This window comes from Lepisma saccharinum, chromosome 5, assembly GCF_977018435.1.
Source record: "Lepisma saccharinum chromosome 5, izLepSacc3.1, whole genome shotgun sequence".
Lineage (NCBI taxonomy): Eukaryota > Metazoa > Arthropoda > Insecta > Zygentoma > Lepismatidae > Lepisma > Lepisma saccharinum.
In genome coordinates this window covers 36,487,223-36,508,825 of record NC_139233.1, presented here as the reverse complement: position 1 = coordinate 36,508,825, position 21,603 = coordinate 36,487,223, and the positions used below count along the sequence as shown (strand labels likewise).

The 21,603-nt window shown below is 39.4% G+C and overlaps 1 protein-coding gene across 3 annotated transcripts in view; it reads left to right on the top strand.

The window, feature by feature from the left end:
* Positions 1-19,274, top strand: part of sotv (exostosin glycosyltransferase sotv) — a 39,313-nt gene extending 20,039 nt beyond the window's left edge. For all 3 annotated transcript variants that reach the window (XM_083122429.1, XM_083122430.1, XM_083122431.1), the window contains exons 5-11: positions 353-492; positions 2,184-2,409; positions 3,908-4,091; positions 8,243-8,409; positions 9,729-9,872; positions 17,221-17,349; positions 18,844-19,274. In XM_083122429.1, the coding sequence (XP_082978555.1) occupies positions 353-492; positions 2,184-2,409; positions 3,908-4,091; positions 8,243-8,409; positions 9,729-9,872; positions 17,221-17,349; positions 18,844-19,065 (1,212 nt within the window). In that variant the 3' untranslated portion in view covers positions 19,066-19,274. The remainder of the gene's footprint in view (positions 1-352; positions 493-2,183; positions 2,410-3,907; positions 4,092-8,242; positions 8,410-9,728; positions 9,873-17,220; positions 17,350-18,843) is intronic.
* The last annotated feature ends 2,329 nt before the right edge of the window (positions 19,275-21,603 follow it).

Below are 21,603 nucleotides of genomic sequence, written 5' to 3'. Positions count from 1 at the left end.
GAAAACATTTGGTACAAAAACACTTCTGAGAATGAAAGCCAATACGTTGATAACAGCACCGGTAGCGGCTTTCAAAATCGTCACCAGAGATCCCGAACAACCTTCTGTAGTAACATTCCATATGTGCTCTTGTAAAAATCCAGCTTTTGTGTGACGTGAGATCATGTACATCTCTTTCCCTCTGGTTCAGCTCCTCGCACTCGCTGAAGGAAACTGCATCTCACATCCTTATAATGTAAGATTGATTTTGTAAAGGCTAAACGAGTTACTTACGTGAATAATTTGATCCAGCTGAATATTTGGTGGTTTATGATATAATGGCAATATGTTCTTCTTAACCGTATCATTGCAGGAGGCTACATTTTGCCTTATCCTTCATGGAGCTCGACTGGGCCAAAGCTTTCTAACTGAGGCCATGGCTAGTGGCTGCATTCCTATTGTACGTGCCAATTCTCTTGTCTTGCCATTTCAAGATATTGTGGACTGGAAAAAGTGAGTGCACTATTATATATTAAATTTAGATGGTATAAATGATAGGAAAAACAATATAATCTAATTTTTTGTCCAGTTGTAGGAGTGGAAAACTATCAAAATATTTCATCAATTAATATGAGAGAGCAAGATGAATTAAATTGGGTGATTTTTTTTTTAAAAAAAAAATATCAGAATTACTTTTGTGGAAAGTACATTAATCTTGTAATCATTTAATGGTTTTTATTGGGCTCTAAGAAAGGAAACAAAATATATGTACTAATGGGGTGAAGCTCACATGAAGGAAAATGTAATATGTAAATTGTAAACATCCTTAAATTTATCTTAATTTAAAATTCAGTAACTTTTAGAGTGAGAAATAAATAGCAAACATTTTGTGTAGAATAGTATACAAAATAGTAATCCTGTTAAACAGCAAATAGTGCCATTATCATTAAACTGTAAAAAAATGCCAGTTGATATTTTCCAAACTTTCATTAAAAAATTTGCCAAAATTCAGCTACAAAGACTATAAAAAATATTCGAAGTTACAATTATATACTACATCCAGAGTATTTTATTTTCACTGGAAGAAAAGTTACTGAAATTATTATAGTTTCATTAACACACTCAACAAACATTTCCATATATACAGTATGGGAAACAGAAAAATGTATATTTACATATAATGTTTTATTTGCTTTAACTGTTCAAATATTTTTACAGGGCCGTTTACCAGAAAAAGCCTTTCTATAAAAAAGAAACATATCTATGTATATGGTGCCAAAAACCATGCAAGCAATTTTAAGCGTTTTTTTTTTAAAAAAAAATCTTAAAAATCGATTTGAATATAAAAAATCTGATTTAAATTTTTAGAAAATCATCAAAAATGATTTTTTAATAAAAATCATGATTTGTATTCACCCTGTGTGAGAGTGAGTGAGAGAGAGTAAGTGTGTATCAAGCAGGCCAGTATTAGTGGTTAGTATTAGTATTAGGGCATCTGACTGCAATGCTTGAAACAGGACGGTGATTTTGGGAGGAAATTTTTTTCGATAATGTTGTTGCGTAAAATTGCTCTGGAGTCCACCCAGCCTCTAATAGGTACCTGGAGCTACCCTGGAAGGGTAAGGACAACTGGAGAAACTTGTTGATCCTTTCACTATGGCTGAAGTTGAGAATGTTTGTACTGACCACATTAATCATAGGAGCTACTAAAAATTGTAGTATATTCATTTAATTTGACATATTTATCTGTATTTCTATCAACAATTATTTTGTTTTTATGAAGTAAAGGTGCTTGCGTACCTTCAGAAAATACACTGTAGGAAAGCCTAATTTGTACAGTGGGAAGCAGAAGTGTTACCCATTTGCTATTACTATTTTCAATCCTTTTTCTCTTGCATCCTATGTATTTTTGAGGAACGAAATTTTATTGATGCAGTATAGGGGTTTGACTGCTGCTTCTTTGTGCTTTTTCTTCATGTTTTATTTCATTTCTTGAACTTATATTTAAAAGAAAGTGAAGGAACATGCTGATGGACAATTTGCTTTTTAATACTTGTGCATCCGACTGTATCTGTTAGAAACAGAGCTGCTCAGTTGTCAGTACTTCTAATTTAATTTTCTATATGAAAATTTATTTAAGTTTTCTTTTAAGAGGGAAAAAAAATTCTCTTCAATGTTAGTAAACACATGCTTTTTGTCCCTAGGGCTGCCGTTATGATCCACGAAGATGAACTGAGTGAGTTGGTAGAAAAACTGAAAGCAATGTCAGATGACTGTGTGGCAGACATGCAGCAACAAGTACAGTGGCTCTATGAGAGGTATTTCTCCTCATTGAAGGCCATCACTGACACAACACTAGACATCCTGAATGACCGTGTCTTTCCCCAAAATGCACACACGTATGAGGACTGGAACTCGCGACCAAATCCGGTAAGTTGACATAAGAAGAATCTCGCACCATGTTTCTTACTTTATGAATTGTCTAAAAGTTGATAAAAATGAACACTGCACAACACATCATACACTAAAATGACATTCGCACGACATTCTTGCATTATCAGGTTAAATCCACAGGTAAAAAGTTGGAGAGAGAGGAAGTCTGAGTACTTCTCAGAACTCTTTTTTTACATCTCCTGTGGTTTCAACCTGATGATGGCAAATGTTATGCAAAATGTCGGTTTAGTGCTTGGCACAATTGTCGACTTCTAGACAATTCTTAAAGTAAAAAAAAAATCCAGGAATAGTTGTTTTCTGTCTTTAAGAACCATAGGTATAAAGCCTGATCTCCACTAGCATTTTAATCATAAAATAATGTCAGCTAAACACACAATTTTACAGGAACTTGCAGTGTCTCCGTAGAGAAATGACTGGAAATTATCATCATGCCATGAAAGCACAAGGAGAGGGCAGGGGGAGGTTGCACAGACATTCTTGACCTGTCATGTGATCAGGAGAAAAATTATCACTGTTCGATTTAAAGGCTTCACAAAGCAAGTGTTATAAATTGTAATTTTTTTAAATGTGTGTTCACACACAGATGATTACTGCCCATATGTTATTGCAGCAAGTTATATGTTGCAGTACCGCATCCTATTTTGAAGGGCACACACTAAGCTGGGTAGAATTGCATGGATTGGTATTACATGCTGGGTAGAAAGAAGTTATAAAGTTTCCCCATGCTCGATGCACCAGATAGTCATGATCTCGTCCATTTTTGGAAGTGATGTGATCAGCACTACATTTCAGCCACCTTTAGCCCCTGCCCTGCACACCACCCTTTTTATTAGCAGCAGTGAACCCTGGCGCCACTTTTATGCTAGGACAAGGTCAAAAAAAATCCAGCCTTAGGTCACCCACACTGGAAATCAAACCTGGGTTTCCCAAATGGCAGTCAGATGCCCTACTGACTGAAATACCATCGCTCTAGTGTATGCAAGAAATGTATTAAATTTGTTCCACAAAATTCAAATTTGGAAATTATTAAAAATTATACATAGTTTCTGAATTTGAAAAATTAAAAATAAAAATGAATTTCAATTTACCTTTGACAGTCTGAAAAATAAATTTGTTTAAGTTGGGGAAATATTAAAATTTTCTACAACTGTATATTGAGCTTGTGCTTACCTGAATGGTTAGCCCTCTCTCTGTTGTGAGTGGTCCTGGGTTCAGGAACCAAAATTTTAGTGATGATCTTGCATCATGATGACAAGCGCAGAGTTATTTAAAAACAGAAGTCTCGAGAGGCAGATAGCAGCAATGGAACTTAATATGCTGACAACCCATCACTAAGTGTAAATACTTGATAGACCTTGCTCTCAAAGGACTGTTGCATATTGAGTTGTTATTTTTTAACAATGAATTTACTAATCTCTATGCTACACAAACTATCTAAATATAATAGATATACACATGATTGTCTTTTCCATAGGTGGCCATCAAATCTCCATTGTTTCTGCCTCTGACTGTACCACGGTCCCAAGGGTTTACTGCAGTCATCCTCACGTACGACAGAGTGGAGAGCCTCTTTCTGCTCATCAACAAGTTGGTGAAGGTGCCCAGCCTCAACAAGATACTGGTGGTGTGGAATAACCAAAGGAAAACTCCACCATCACGTAAGTTGAATCAATTCCCTTTTGTCTTCAGTTAATCAGTCTAGAGTATTTACGTGCATAGTTGGAGTAATATTTTAATGAAATTTGGGTTGGAACAGAAGGATTCGTACTTTGTCAGCAAAGGCATATCTGGCTTATTGGTATGATAAAATTGCCAGTAATTTTCATAATGTGAAATAGCCTGTAATAATTCTACAATTTTGTCATTGGTTTAACTTAGGAATAGCCTGTAATAATTCTGCAATTTTGTCATTGTTTTAACTTACGAATAGCCTGTAATAATTCTGCAATTTTGTTATTTTTTTAACATACACAAAGTGTTAGGATATGTTGATATGGAACAGGAATTTGACTATGTAATGTAAGAAGGTATTATGTAACACTTACTGTCGCGGAAAATGTACATTACTCAAGAAGTGGGAAAGAGACAAAAGAGAAGACCAAGATGTCGGTGGAAGGAGCAGGTAGTGGAGGGTGTAAGAAGAAGTGGTTAGGATTGGGACACAGTAGAAAGAGAGGAGTGTGTTGTTGACGATAGCTACGTGTGTTGCGCACAAACCGTGCCACGCAGTTGTCGATGACGTCGTACGGCGGTGGCGCTGTGATCGCGTGTGTGTAGAGGTACCCAGTTGCTTGGCGTGGATCGGAGCCGCAGTACGTTGTGAAACACCGTAGCATTGGGCAATCCGTGTGTTTTGAATTTCTGTGTTTACCCATCGTTAGTATGGCGAGTCGGCATCGTTTAGATGATGACACAAGATGGAGTATAGTTGGAAGACTCGAGGCAGGCCAATCACAGGCAACCTGGTGTCCACGCTGTGGAAACAGTTCACAGAGACAGGAACAGTGGTCCGCCGACGTGGTCAAGGCTGCAAAAGGGCTACAACGCCGGCTGAAGACCGTTATTTGCGACTTCTCGCCAAGAGGGATAGGTCCGTGACAGCAACACAGCTGTCTCGAAACCTGTATAATGCAACAGGGACATCAATTTCACGCATAACAGTTGCCCAGAGACTGCATGAAGGTGGGTTGTATGCGAGGCACCCTGTAGTGTGCATCCCTTTGTCTGTGCAGCACAAAAGGGCCCGGTTATCATGGAGCAGAGAACACCTGTATTGGACGGATAATGATTGGGGATGCATTCTCTTCAGTGATGAGTAACGATTCAGTCTGGACAGCGACTCAAGACGTGTTCTCATCTGGCGAGAAACGGGGAATCGATATCGACCCTCAAGCATTGTCGAAAAGGACCACTATGGCGGAGGGGGTGTGATGGTGTGGGCGGGCATCATGGCAGACGGGCGTACGGACCTTCATGTGTTCGATAGAGGTTCTCTGACAGGTCAGCGATACAGGGACGAGATCCTTGCACCCTACGTGCGACTTTTCCACGGAGCATATGGACCGCAGTTCATGTTTATGGAAGACAACGCCCGTCCACATAGGGCGCAGTTGGTGGATGAATACCTTCAATCAGAGGATATTCAACGATTGGCGTGGCCTGCGATGTCCCCTGACCTTAATCCCATAGAACACGTATGGGACGCCCTTGGACGCTCAATTGCAACCCTCCAACCAGCTCCAACAACCATCGCTGAGCTCAAGTGTGCCTTAGTGCAAGAGTGGGTGCGGTTGCCACTGGAATTGCTAAGGACCCTCGTACATAGTATGCATCGCCGATGCCAGAGTTGTATTGCTGTACGGGGTGATGATACGCCCTATTAGACATGTTTTTTTTGGCCTCACTGACAGAGCATCGGTCAGCTGCTGTGCTGGACATTTGGCATTTTTGGTTTTCATGGGTGGCGGTTGTACCCATGTTTGTTTTCTCATCTATTGTTTTGTTCTGGGATGATATTGTGGCCACGTTTGGTGTTATTTCGTTGTTATCTTTTGTTTTTTCATTAAAAACCATTTGTCCCTTTAATTGTTTTCACCAGTGTATATGTTACAAACAGCTTTAGATACAATTATCGAGGGTTTGCCACACTCATATTTGTATATTGAGGTTGAAACACTGACAGTTCATTCGGGAACATGTTTTGCAATCGTGTTTTCCAAATCCCCCCCCCCCTCCTTTCTCGGAATATGTCACGTGTTTTGGCTCACCCAAACACGTGTTGGCCAGTTGACAGACACAATAAATGCTTGGTATTTATGATGCTGTTTTCCTCCAAGCTTCCAACGCTGTGATATAGTACTGATAAGGCACACATTCTTCTTTGTGTTTAGACCTGGTGATCCAGCTGAAGTAGTGACGGGGGGGGGGGGGCAAGGAGAGAGGGGATTGGATGAGGTTTGGCGGTGTCGGCTTTCTGTCGCCTCTATGTTAGAAATGCAATGAAGCTTGACGATAGCCAGAGGTCAGAAGCATGAGTCTAAAGCGTGTGTCTATCCAGAAGTATAGACAAAACAAACGATTGCAAAGGCTCCCTTCCCTCCTCTGTTAGGAAAGGCCTCACCATAAACACTTTGTATCATATAACAGCTCATCGATTTCCCTAACGCACAATCGTTTCCTTCCGGACATATTTCCACAGAGAGCCGAGTCAACAGGGAAGAAATAGATTCACAGTAGCTACACAAGATGCAAGTGCGAACAAAAAAAGCAAAAGTTCGGGTTTTCTCCCCAAAGTAGCTGGAGAAGAGGGGGCAAACTCCACATTTTTATGATTTTTTCATTGAAATTCGGGGGATGCAGCCCCCACCCGTAACCCCCCACCCCCACGGTTGTGGCATCCAAATTTTACATGGTTGCATGCACTGATGTTCTTCCTGCAAAACAAAAGTTATCCGAAGTAGATTGGTCCCATAGTGTCAGTTTTAACAATTTTATGAATAATATGCAAATTGGCTAAAATTCGCTAGAGTTTTACGTTTTGCCTTATTATTCAAATTGTATTGCACCCACGAACATGAATCAAGTTTCATTCTGTTGCGGAAGGTCCATTCTTAAAAAAAAAAAAGTGTTGGTTTTCTCCCCAAAGTAGCTGGAGAAGAGGGGGCAAACTCCACATTTTGATGTTTTTTTCATTGAAATTCGGGGAATGCAGCCCCCGCCCGTAAGCCCCCAGCGGTTGGGGCATCCAAATTTTACTTGGTTGCATGCACTGATGTTCTACCTGCAAAACAAAAGTTATCCGAAGTAGATTGGTCCCATAGTGTCAGTTATAACAATTTTATGAATAATATGCAAATTGGCTAAAATTCGCTAGAGTTTTACGTTTTGCCTTATTATTCAAATTGTATTGCACCCACAAACATGAATCAAGTTTCATTCTGTTGCGGAAGGTCCATTCTTTGAAGAAAAAAAAAAAAAGCAAAAGTTCCGGTTTTCTCCCCAAAGTAGCTGGAGAAGAGGGGGCAAATTTCACATTTTTATGTTTTTTTTCATTGAAATTTGGGGGATGCAGCTCCCGCTCGTAAGCCCCCCGCGGTTGGGGCATCCAAATTTTACATGGTTGCATGCACCGATGTATTGCCTGCAAAACAAAAGTTATCCGAAGTAGATTGTTCATATAGTGCCAGAGTTATTACGATTTTTCTCCATTATGTATACGAATTCAAATTTCTCGCTCAAAGCCTCGGCGACATTGGGCTTACTTTCATCAGACCGCACGGCGTACTAAGGGTTAAACTAGATCCAGTTGTGATTAGTCTGTCTGAGCATTTAAGGTGAACATAATAACAAATTGATTTTATTTTGATATTTTGATACATGTGTTCTTGGAAGTATGCACATTTTTTTACAGGGGTTGAAAATGGCCAGTAATGTCAGTTTAATATACTGGCCTGTAATTTGACAGTATTAAAAAGAAAAAAAAAAGAACATTTTGTTTTATGTTTTTGTTATTGCATTTTGGCAATACAAACTTAACCTTTTTTTACAATTCATTGATCTCGATTGGTTTAGTACAAAATTAAAACATAGTACTGTAGTAAAGTCAGTGTCGTATCTTGGAAAAAAAAGTAGTTTTGTATTCAATAAAACTGTGTGTTGTCACTGCCTATGGGGATGTTGACATAATATTTTTTTTTGTTAATGGAATCCCAGCCTCACTTTTAAAATTACAGTATGTAATGAAATTGGTCAGTTTTTTTGGTATTGTGGTAAGTTAAATCACTTTATTAATTGTGTCTTTATTTTTCAGCTTCATTATGGCCTAAAATAAACAAACCATTAAAAGTTATCCAAACCAGGGAGAATAAACTGTCCAACAGATTTTATCCATATGAGGAAATTGAAACAGAAGCTATTCTTACAATTGATGATGATATTGTTATGCTTACGTCTGATGAAGTGGAGTTTGGATATGAGGTATTGTACAATCCCACAGTCTGTATTTCAGTAAGAGTTTGTTAGATGTGATAGTTGATTGCTTACAGTTGTGCCTTAAAAAGACTTTTAGAGAAATGTTGATGACATTTTGTAGGGGAAGTGAGTGTTTTCTTCACCATTCTTTAAATTATTTTAAAGAATGATGATGAAATGTAGGAGACTATATTCATATCTGTTTTTATGTTTAACATAAATATATTTCAGTGTGAATTTATTATCTTCACTTGTGACGTTCCCTTTGGTGCACGACACTGGATTACCACGTAACAGTAGATACCCACTCTCCCTGTGCGGCAGAGTTATGTGAATCTTCTTTACCTTATTGCTACACTGAGCATTCTCGGGATGTACAATTAGAAAAATAACTAGCTTCTTGCCATTGTACAACGTTTAATAAAATCATATTACTTTAAACAGTCATTGCAATACAATGCCTCTATACTCACTAACGCAATTACACTACAATAAGCTCTAGCTTTTCTTTTAGAACAACGTTTTTCACAAAATTCACATCATCTCACGAAACTCAACTTACTTTTTGTCTTTTACGTGCTGTTGTCCTGGCAACGAATTCAATAAAAGATTGGACAGTTCTACAAATGTTTATAAACTGGAAATGACTTCCGCTTCCGTTGTCACTTTAATTACACATAAATAAAGGAAAACTATACATTTGATAATATTAACACAAACAAATAAAACATATTCATGTTGAAAATAAACAAGTAAAGCATTACATATGGTGAAAATAAACAAGGCGTATAACACTATTCCATACATGTGCAGACCAATTCATGAAAACTAGTTGGATTGAGATAGATTAATCGGTATCGGCTAATACAGGCATATTGATGTATCGGTTTATCAGTAGATAATATTACCGATAATTTTACCTATCAAAAATATATTTCTAAATATCCTGTAATTTGTTGCACAATTTTGCCAGTTTCTTGTTATTTTTATGAATTTAAACATGTAATTCGTATGTTATGGTTCTGTAACAGAAAAGTCTTAATACGTAATTGCTTTTCCTAGGGTGAAATCCATTGCTGTTAGCTAGTTAAGCATTACTTAAGAAGGTGAATGAACCATTTGTGTTCTTCAATGAACATTTGAAATGTTACATCAAATCTGTAGAATATTGGTTATCGATATTGATCCTTTGTTGTTATGGACAGAAATTACATATCGGCTCATCCCTAAAAAATAGCAATAAAAAGGCAATATTTTACTTGTCCACATAACATATCCAAATCACCTAAGCAATTACTGTCTTAACTTTTCAATTTTGTTCACAGGTATGGAGAGAGTTTCCTGATAGGATAGTTGGTTTTCCATCACGCACTCACGTTTGGGATAACTCAACTCAGCGTTGGAAGTATGAATCTGAATGGACAAATCAGATATCGATGGTGCTAACTGGTGCAGCATTTCACCACAAGGTATTGTATTGTATTGAATTGTATTGTACTAAAATTGATACAGTTTAGTAATTGTATGTTTTGTAATGAATTTAAGATTTGTGTGGAAATTGTGGCTCCAAACTGAAATCAAATTGGAAAATGACAGTTTTGTGTTGGTGAGATATGATTGAGTGCTGGCACAGAACACCAAGCATCCAGATTTGATTGTTGCTCAAGCTGTAAGTTATATTAACTTTTTTGAAGCTTTTCTTTAATGTTTGCATAACCACAGGAGATAATAACCGTGATGAGGGCCTGGGCCTACCTACTGACCGCTGGCCTCACTCCCACCCGATCCTGCTCACTCCTTCGCCCGAGGTGGGAGATCATCCTACCAGTTACAGGGTGATGTATGGTCAGCATGACAAACCCCCAGACGTTGTTGTAGGTTTTCATGACTAGGTTATGCTACTCATTCTTGGCCAATTTCCCGTAAACAGGTCAAAATCTCAAGAGAAAAGTTGTTATGCTTCCCCCATGAGATCCAAATCTGCACACATCCCATAGCCCCGAGCCCAAAACATGATGCCTTAGACTGCATGGCCACGGTGTTGGTCAACCACAGAAGATAATTGTATAAAAAACATGAAAAAAGTCATTGTTACATGTTGCTCTTCATTTTGGCATTATGAAACCATACAGTAACTTCAGCTTAAATGTTGTCTATAAATCCTCTCCCAGCAGCAGTAAAACATTTAAAGAAAAGGGAGGTGATGGAATATCCTGGCATATACAAATTTTCATAACAATGGTGATTTAGATAGGCCAAGATGATAACCAAAAAATATTCTCCCAACAAGTCAGTAAACATTTCCAACTTTTCCCACAGACTTCAGTGAAAGAAATGAGTTTCATTTATTTGATAGGTAGGGGAATATTAGGAGTGTGCTTCTAAGGTAGTCTTGTTGACCATTCATAGCAGAATATCACCAGCAGGCCCTAATCTCATGCTCTGCTTAAATTTTACCTTTAATATGATCTAGCCTTCTCATTTTAACACTTGTCTTGCAACCGTTTTTATTATCATTAATATGTACTGTAATTCCTGAGATAACAGCTACAGTCAACTCTCGATTCTACGACCCCGGGTATAATGACCTTCTCGAAGTAACGACCCTTTTCCTGGCAACCATGAAAAATTTAGAAAAAACTAGAAAAAGTTGAAAAATTTACGGAAATCTGCCGAAAAATGCATTTTTCTTTCTCCACTCATTCCCTTTACGAGCACTCTACCGCTCACAATTGGGTCTGAACTAAAAATAGACACCACCACACTTGAGTGATATTCAATAGCACTTGACCTCTGCCCTCCCCTCCCTCAAGCGCACCAATGTAACCCCGCACCCGACGGCCCCTACCCAATGTACCAGGCTTGCTCTTGGATACGCGAGAAGAGAAGATCGAATGTGCTTGGATGTTATTTTAAATCGACTTGACTTGTTTCCTTGTCCTAAGAGCTGTTGAAAACTCGCGGAGGACGGCGGGGAGCAGCCTGAAATGACTGCTGGACTTGCAGTCTTTGCCAATGTGTATGGCAGGTCAAGCTCTTTCATCGATAAATACACCACCTTGAGAGATAAGATCGCAGGAATGTTCCAAAATACAGATGCGTGGTGCCTGGAAGTCTGGCCCAACTGTCCAGCTCTGACCTAGATTTCAGTAGGTTCCCTTGAGTGAGCAACTCTCGGCCTTGTAGCCGACAACTTCCGGTAACCACTTTCATTCAAAGCGTGTTCTTTGTTCCCTGCAACACTTCATAAAAAAACGAAACTGTTAGAGATAATCAAAACCACATAGGCGAACTAAAGATCATCAATCCGCTTAATGCGTTATCATCCGGGTTTCCACAAAAGTTTACTTCGATCTTACGTGCATCATAACTCCCGTTTCCCACTTCATACATTTTCCTAATTGTGTCGATGTCGTAATATCTGCCAAAAAAGTGTTCCGTTGGCTGACTGACTTCTCCCTCTTTTCCTGTCAGCAAACGTGGTGGGAGGGGGAGGCGATGCTGATTGTTTAAGCCACGATTTTCTTGCTCGTGTGCGCACACGGGCTGATTACAGGCGAGGGTGGAAAAGGACCCACCCCTCTTCCTTTCCTTTGACGTCTAAAATGGGGCAACCAGTTCTGGATATATTCTTGAAAACGAACAAAAACCATAGAACAAGTAAAAAAAAAAGTGACTCCCCCCCCTTTCCCCAGCTCATTCTCCGCCACTGGTGTGCACGGTATTTTTTTTAATTTATATATATATATACAGGGTGTTTCTAAAGGTCGTTTACAACGCTTGGGAGGTGATTCCTCACACGAAAACAAGCAAAAAGTCTAAGTTCCATTTTTACGACTGAGGCTTCGTTTCCGAGATAGGAGCCTCGCAAAAGGTGACAAAGTGAACGTCACACCTAACTGGGACGAATACTATCACAGATAGAGAGGCGGTTCCAAGGGAATCATAAAGGAATCGTATGTGCTCAGTCCGGAAGTCACTATGAAAAGTTCACTGCACGCATGCGCAATGGAGTCCTCAAAGGAATTGGGGATTTCCAGCAACAACAATGCATGGAAAAGGTATGTAACGCAGCAAGAAGGACCGTGACAATGAGAAATGCGTTCAAGACAACACATCCCGACCTCAAACATCAAAACATGACCACCGAACACAAAATCCGAAAAGTTGAGCACGGTTGCATACCCCAGTTACACGCGAGGAATGAACGAATCATGTCATGTGGCATACGAGAGACAGGAGGAGGGAAAGAAAAACACAATATCAGATGATTGCGACAACGTGTATTTTTACACGCGACAACTACGTAATATCCCCCCACACACACACACAACAAACAACAAATGCTACAATATCTTACGCACAGACAGTCAGTGTCACTGTACACCAACTGAAGATGTCACTTTCACCACACAAAGGGGGTGGGGAGCAATACCAAAAGTGTTCGCACGCGATCATTGTGACGTAAAAGAGACCAGTTTTGGAAGCGCTGCACAGGCAAGTCTGGCTCTCGTAGTCTACGTTTGACCTTCATGACTGCTGTTCCCGCGAGAGGAGCTCGAAGGGTTGGTTCTCTCCGGCAGTCGTCCCAATCGTGTTGCAGGTGCTGGGATATGATCAGCAGTTCGCTCTAGGTTGTCATACGCATTGAAGAGTACTAGTATGTTGCATTGAAAGAAGTTGACGTGGTGGAGTGTGCAAGTCAAGTATCGCAACAATTGGTCTGTGGTGTTCGTACGGTGATACGGCCAATTTGTGCAGTGTGCCAGTGTTAAACAAAAACAATACTTTGCAGTTCCAGCTCCCTATTACACAGATGGCTGCGTATACGACCCAGCAGCTAGCAGACATGCATCTCATGTATGGGGAGGCACGTGGTAATAGCCGTGAGGCAAGGCGTCTTTATGGAGAACGCTTTCCACATAGACGTTTACCGTCTCACACCTTCTTTCAGGTAGTGGACAGTCGACTGCGTGAAACAGGGTCAGTGTTACCACCGCGACAAGAAGTTGGAAGACCCCGAAGTGTACGCACACATCAGTTTGCAGAAGATGTGTTAACAGCGGTCGCAGAACATCCTGGCACCAGTACGCGAGTGCTCGCTCGGGCACGAAACACGTCTCATGTGAATGTTTGGCGAGTGTTGTCAGATGAAGGAATGCACCCTTTTAAACTGCAGAAAGTACAAGAACTGTTACCTCGTGACTTTCGCCCTCGTATGGAGTTTTGCCAATGGTTGTTGCATCAGCTGGACACAAACCCTCACTTCGGGGCAAACGTATTGTGGACAGATGAAGCCATTTTCACCAGGATGGATGTCTTCAATAGTAGAAACAGTCATGTATGGGACTTTGACAACCCACATGCACTTTTTGTGGCCCATCACCAGCACAGGTTTTCAGTGAATGTGTGGTGCGGGATAGTACATGATCATTTAATTGGACCATACATTCTCCCTGTTCGCCTGAATGGTCGCACGTATCATGCATTTCTTAGTGAGGTTCTGCCTGAACTGTTGGAGACCGTACCTTTGGCACTGCGGCAAGAAATGTGGTACCAACACGATGGTGCACCAGCTCATTTCGATCGTAATGTACGACATTTCCTGCATGACGTGTTTCGCAATAGGTTCATTGGTAGGGATGAACCTGTGCCTTGGCCACCGAGGTCGCCAGATCTCAACCCTCTCGATTTTTTCTTCTGGGGAGAAATGAAAACCCTCGTATACGACACACCTGTCACATCAGCTGAGGACCTCGTTGCTCGCATCAACGTCGCCGCCGCGACGGTAGCAGATACACCTGGCTTGTTTGCTCGTACTCGACAATCCTTGATTCGTCGCTGTCATCTCTGCGTAGAAGTAAACGGCAGACATTTTGAAAACCGTCTGTGATTATTGCCCTCGGCAAATACCAGTGAGAACACTTTTGGTATTGCTCCCCACCCCCTTTGTGTGGTGAAAGTGACATCTTCAGTTGGTGTACAGTGACACGGACTGTCTGTGCGTAAGATATTGTAGCATTTGTTGTTTGTTGTGTGTGTGTGGGGGGGGGGGGGATATTACGCAGTTGTCGCGTGTAAAAATACACGTTGTCGCAATCATCTGATATTGTGTTTTTCTTTCCCTCCTCCTGTCTCTCGTATGCCACATGACATGATTCGTTCATTCCTCGCGTGTAACTGGGGTATGCAACCGTGCTCAACTTTTCGGATTTTGTGTTCGGTGGTCATGTTTTGATGTTTGAGGTCGGGATGTGTTGTCTTGAACGCATTTCTCATTGTCACGGTCCTTCTTGCTGCGTTACATACCTTTTCCATGCATTGTTGTTGCTGGAAATCCCCAATTCCTTTGAGGACTCCATTGCGCATGCGTGCAGTGAACTTTTCATAGTGACTTCCGGACTGAGCACATACGATTCCTTTATGATTCCCTTGGAACCGCCTCTCTATCTGTGATAGTATTCGTCCCAGTTAGGTGTGACGTTCACTTTGTCACCTTTTGCGAGGCTCCTATCTCGGAAACGAAGCCTCAGTCGTAAAAATGGAACTTAGACTTTTTGCTTGTTTTCGTGTGAGGAATCACCTCCCAAGCGTTGTAAACGACCTTTAGAAACACCCTGTGTGTGTGTATATATATATATATATAAAAATGATGATGATGTCTGCATAGGAAATATTGCCCATATTATTGTCTGTTGCATGGTAAAACGTAAAGCAAGGGTCATTTCTTTCTTCTTTACACTGCTGTTAAAAGTTCAGTCTTCGACAGTTGCGTTATCTTTAAAATGCAGGGATTTTTCTCTTCTGCCACCTGTTGCTCGAACTTCCAGCCGGTCTCCTTGTTTTTACAATGCAGCTGGTGCCAGTGTTTTGTCTAGCATCTGCAAAGCTCTTGCTTGCCGATAACAGCGATGACTCTTCCAGCACAAGGAAAAAGTTATTGTTTTGAATCTCGCAAAGCTGTTTTGATTTGACCTCCATCTCCAGAAAGGAAAACAAGAGTTAAAATAACTTCATGTTCTGCGCCTTCTGATAAGCAAATCTGTAAATTTAATTTTTAATAAGGTGAGAGTAAATAACGATTACCATTTTGTTATGTGAAAATGTGCAGTTTCATAAAGCTTGTTTTTAGTTCATTTTATGCTGATGGGCTAAACGGGACTAAATATACAGTTTAAAGTGAAATTCAATTCCAATCCCGAATGATTATCGACTGGGACCCTGTTTAATGACATGTCCTAGAATACGCATTGGGTGAAAACAGATCGCGAGTTTCCTTTTTCATGCTGGATTACAATGCAAGTCAAGGAAGGAGTTTGGACTGCTCCCTTGAATGGGGAGGAGGGTGAATGAAGTTGGTTGAAGCAAAGAAAAGTGACTTTTTTTTACGATGTATTTTACACAGCCGAACCAGAACAAAAATTACAGCCCTGCCTTTATTTTTTTTTGTCTGGTGCCTAGAGAGGTTGTGTTGTTTCTCCCGAGAGATCTAATCTTACCAGTTAATCTTGTAACAGACAATGCTCCAGTAGACTCGTATAAAATCCAACATTCATTGCTGGCGCCAGTGTGACTGGTGTCAAGATTCTTTGAGTTTCGCTTGCAATAAGCGAGACATTGTTTTCCTTTCCATGGGTCTCAGTTCAAACGGGTTTCTCATGAACTAGAATTGTAAAAATTTCCTGGAAAAGTAACGACTGTGCACAATTGAAAGAAAGTAACATTATTTTAAATTCTCTTTTGTGAAAACGTTTTCATGTTCTATTTTCCTTCTCACAACATGCATCCTGTGCATTACAGGTTGTATAACTACCAGGATAAATGGTGTTACCATCTCCTATGAATCTTTGTGTCCGTTTGAGCTCCGTTTAAGCTGAAAATTGGTGCAAATGCCAATAACGACCCTTTTCCCGGGAACTGTGAAAGGTCGTTGAATCGAGAGTTAACTGTACTTATAACTATAACTTAAGGTTCGTGCTTTTAATATAACATTTCAAAACCTGCAACGTCTGGTCTGCCATAGAACAGGTAAATTACCAACTGCAATGTTTATGGCTTCCAAATATCCAAGGAATTAGAAAAGAAGCATTCTTTACTACACAAAAATTTATAGTAATCTTAAGATTAAATGACTGTATATGTAAAAAAAAAATTCAAGCAAACTTTATGCTAGTTTGGTATAACATATTTACAAATATGTAGTTATTTCCTTACTTTTATAACTAGTGTAATCTAACCTCCATTTCACAACAGCCTTTTAAGGCTTACTAAATGGCTCATCATTAAGTGACTCCTGATCAGCACAAGTCCACTCTTATTGGCAGGACCTCTTAAACTGTTCTGACCAATTCAAAATTACTACAAGATTTAAGTGTTCATAAAGGATGCCAGCTGGTAACAGAAATGAAGGGCTAATGTGAGAGTGCAGGTATTTCTAGCATCATTGTTCTTTTCTTCTTTCCTTAAAAACAAGGTAAAGTGCTCCCCTGTGCTTAGCACCATGCCATGAAGGCGTATAGGGGGTGTGGGGGTAACACCCCACAATTTCTTGATCTGGTCGTGAGTGGGGGTGATGTGATCAGCATCACGCTCCTGACCACCTTTACCCCCCAGGGTTTCTCCCAGGTACCCATGTCATTCGATGCTGGGTGGGTGCCTGGGCCACTTCCAACGTTAGAAAAGTTCCCAGATTTGAACCGGCTGGGGATCAAACCCGGGACCTTTAGCATGGTAGTCAGACGTGTTACCGACTGAGCCACCGCAGCCTTCTTTCCTTACTGTTAATAATGATTAATTGCAATTTTTCTTCTGTTACAGTATTGGAGCTACATGTATACCACAATGATGCCAGGAGACATCAAAATGTGGGTTGACGACAATATGAACTGTGAAGATATTGCTATGAACTTTCTGGTCGCAAACGTTACAGGGAAAGCACCAATCAAGGTAATTGTAAAGTTCATCCTTTCTGCTCTTTGTCATTATGGTGGCTGTATCAACTTGAAGCACAGAAAGCATACATCAGATTGCTGCATGGCAAGATAACCATGCACCGAACCCTTTTACACTCATCATCTTTCAGCATGGCTTTCAAAGCTGAAATTTCAGGTTATTGTGAACAGATATTTTTCAGGTGACACAGCCATAAAGCACCTGCACATTACTACAATATGAAGGGAGAAGCCCAACACCCTTACACATATCAGTTTCCTGCATGGTCATCATAAAATAAGAAACAAATCTGATGTTCAAGTTGCAATCTGATGTTGTTTTTTTTAATCGATTGGCCCCTGTTATGCCATATTTTGTCATGTATCAATCTGACCAATGCTTGTATGTGTAATATAGCCATAACAGAACACAATTTTCATAATCAATTGTGAATATTTATTCACACCTTTCTATTTCTTATTTGGCCAGTGATGTAGTTTTAATATTCTGGTATGGTGTAAATTTGCAATGCAATTCTTATAATTGCTATTTGCTATTTTAAATGACTACTACATTCAAGTATTGTATTGCCAGGAATTGATCTTGTTTTAACCATTATGTAGCGTAGCATTGTGTAACTTCAGGTTTTCAAACTCTTGCTTTTCAATGTACAGTGCTGCAAAAGGGGAAAAAATGTAGAAGGAAAATTATTTACCGTAGACAGTTTCAGTTAGTTTTGTTTTTTTTCTCAAAGTATTGCACTGTCATGGGAAGAAAAATTCTGGTTAGGAGAAAAAAATATTACAATTAGAAATAAATTCATATTAGAAGAGCCCTCGTGATCTTGCAGTAAACCAATGTGAATAAATGATTGTAAGTTGTACTATTCTCTGTGTGCTACAAGCATGCATAATAGGTCATTACATAAAAAAGTAATTGGATTATGCAATGCCAAGAAAAGTATGATAGATGCCGATAAATATCTTAGTCTGACAGTAAGCTAGGTAAATATGTATTGTTTAATTGCAGATACATACGTCCTGTTCTAAACTGTTTTCCTCGCTGTGTGCTAAACAAGAGTGGATGAAAGTTTATTAAAATTAAGTTTGGAGGGAAATTTATGTTTTTAGTTTTTTGAATATTTTTTCCAAAAAAGAAATCCAAGAAAGTAGTAATAATGTCTTAATTGCTGTCATGTATTACTGGGACAAATCTAATTCTGCACGTCTGGATCTCGGTAAGTTGGTAGAGAAATGGCACGGTATGCCTGAGATCCAGGTTTGAGTCAGGCCTGCATTAGGCCTGCATTTTTCGCATAAATTTGTACATAGTACATGTCAGATCGTAAGATACATAATAAACCTTGGTAAATTTGTAGTGTTCCTACCTATAAACGTGTAGAGAAGAAAGAGCTAAAATGTTCTCATCAGTAAAATTTGAGTCATGAAATTCTCTTTGGAGCATGCTATTGATTGTTTATAATTAACAGTTGTGTATTTCTTCCAACAGGTAACTCCAAGAAAGAAATTTAAATGCCCAGAATGTACAAATACAGAAATGTTATCTGCTGATATCAATCACATGATAGAACGATCAAATTGCATCGACCGCTTTGCCTCTGTTTATGGTACAATGCCTTTGCAGACGATAGAATTCCGAGCAGACCCAGTGCTCTACAAAGATATTTTTCCGGAGAAACTGAAACGATTCAATCAAGTTGGGATGCTGTAGGCTGTAGTATGTGGTGGCAACTTGAGATTTATGTCTCTCTAACCTTTGTACATGACAGTATCGTAGAATACTAAAGACTGCACTTAAATGTATATGTAGTGTTGATTGTGTAGTTGATATTTGTTGTTTTGTTAATGATTTTAGAGTTTTAGAATGTGTAACTGTCTCATATTTATCAGATGTGTTAATAAATTAACATTGTTTTTTTACTATTGTGTTTGAATGGTCAACGGTCTTGGATGTAAAAGGATCCCAATATTGGGAATTTAGAGTGCACATCCAATCTATCTGTTCATGCAACATTCCTACTGACCTGGAAAACTTGGAAATATCAGGGAATTTCATAAAAAATATTTTTTTAAAACCTGGAGAAGACTGGGAATATAAAATATGGTTATTGTACAGTCACAGACACTTCTGTATTGTAACAGCCTTATTGACTTTCAGTTTGATCATTACAACCCAGAAGCATCCGTGACTGTACTTGCAGCGAATATGGATTGGTTTGAGCATCTGTAAACTCTCATTGAATTAGGACTGTACCAATATGAAATTTTTGCTAGCATAAAATGTGCTGATACCAACACCCGGAATTTTAATCTAATATAAAATTGCAAAAGTTCCTTGAATATTCACGGTTCATTAGTCATCAAAGTACAAGGTTTGTCCCAAAAGTAATGAGAGAAATTTTGGGTGGCCAGTCAGAAGGGTTGGAGGATGGATGTATTGCACAGGGTGGTTGGTGGGGGATGTCAGGTATACAGTCTGATGCAACTCGTTTGCTTCCGAACCGTTCCAGCATTTGGATTGCCAGCAAAGTGAGAAGCTGTTTGCATCACGGTCAAAAGTGCAACATAGCTTGGAGCAGCAGTACGTGATAAAATTTTCCGTCAAACTGTAAATCTGCTACCAACATGCTTGAAATGTTAAGACAATCCTATGGCGACAAGACTTTGTTGAAAGCACAATTGTGCAAGTGGCACAAGGCGTTCAAGAAAGAAGAGAAGATGTGAGGATGAACAATGCTCAGGGTGCCCATCCACGTCCAGAACTGACGACCATGTGACTCAAGTGAAGTCTGCTTTGGACTCGGACCGATGTGTGAGTGTGAGGTTAATCGCAGATAAAGTGGGACTGCTAAGATCGGTTGTGCATCATATCATTTCGGAAGATTTGAAGATGCAAAACTATTTCCCAAGATTTTGTCCGACAAACAGAAGGAAAGCCATGTGTTTCTGGCCATGAAAACTGTGTCAACAATTCCTCACCCACCATACTTTCTGAACCTGCCCCTGGCCAACTTATTTTTGTTCCTGAGGCTCAAATTCGGCTTGAAAGGACACCATTTTGGGACTATTGAAAAGGTCCAAGCAGGCAGGACAAGTGCTCTGAAAGTAGGGTGACCATACATCCCATTTTGACTGGAACAGTCCCGTTCCAAAGGTGTGTCCCGGTTGTCCCATTGATTTTAAAAAACACTAGTTGTCCCATTTTATAAAAGTCTAGGAATTAGCTTGAAAATGGAGTCTAAATTTTAGACATTTCATTCTAAAAACAAAATGTTGATCCAATTTTTAAACTAGCATCACTGTAAAACAGCTGAACTGCGTTTCAAACACTTCATAACATTCAAAATGTTTCATTGTTGTTGAGAACATTCTAGCAGACTGTAGTTTACTGTTAGCTCACATCCTGGGGGTTTGTTTTGTTTTGTTTGTGTTCCGTTTCTTGTAGAGCAGTGAATAAGTAAGCATGGTGCTGAAGCGTACATGTAGTTTCAATACGAACATGTAAAAATAATTCAATATCCTGCATCTTGACGTAAACTCAAAATACAACTCTCTTGTTATATGTCAGATATGTGGAGTAAGTTTATGGAGAGTTTTATGAACGGTTGTTAAGGAATAATGCTGTTCTCAAGAAGAATGGTTCTTCTGCTAAATAGTTCTGGTAGTAAGACTAACATCAAAAGTTAATCAGAAGAGAACAGAAACACCATGTAAGCCATACTGAGATTGTAATAATTATTACCTTTTTGACAACGGAAGTACAGCGCCTTGAATATGTAGTATGGAAAACGATCCAAGAAACTGGTTCCCGAGACGGATGTATCGCAACTAATTTTCTTATGAAAGTAATGCGGCTTAGTTTTTTGAATATATTGTGTAGATTTGTTTTTCTTGAAAGGCAGTAAGTGAATTGATGGAAACAGTTATATTTGTGGAGTGATTTGTAGTCACAAAATGGCATTAATTTGTAACGAAAAGTAAAGTAAAAAAATATGGCATGTGTAACACAAGAAACATCGCAATGTTATTCCGGGCATCAGGTGTTGGTTGTGTACTAGAGTTTATTGTTCTATGATATTAGAATATAAATAGTATATTTATATTTCATACAGATGCAACAAACCACAAGTGTCGCTTGGAAGCGAGCAGTCGGTAATCAATACAGCCTTTCGAACCGTAGGGACACAAGATCTGACTGCACAGTTTCCTAAAGGAGATTTTAGACCAAAGCAACATGCGACAAACAATA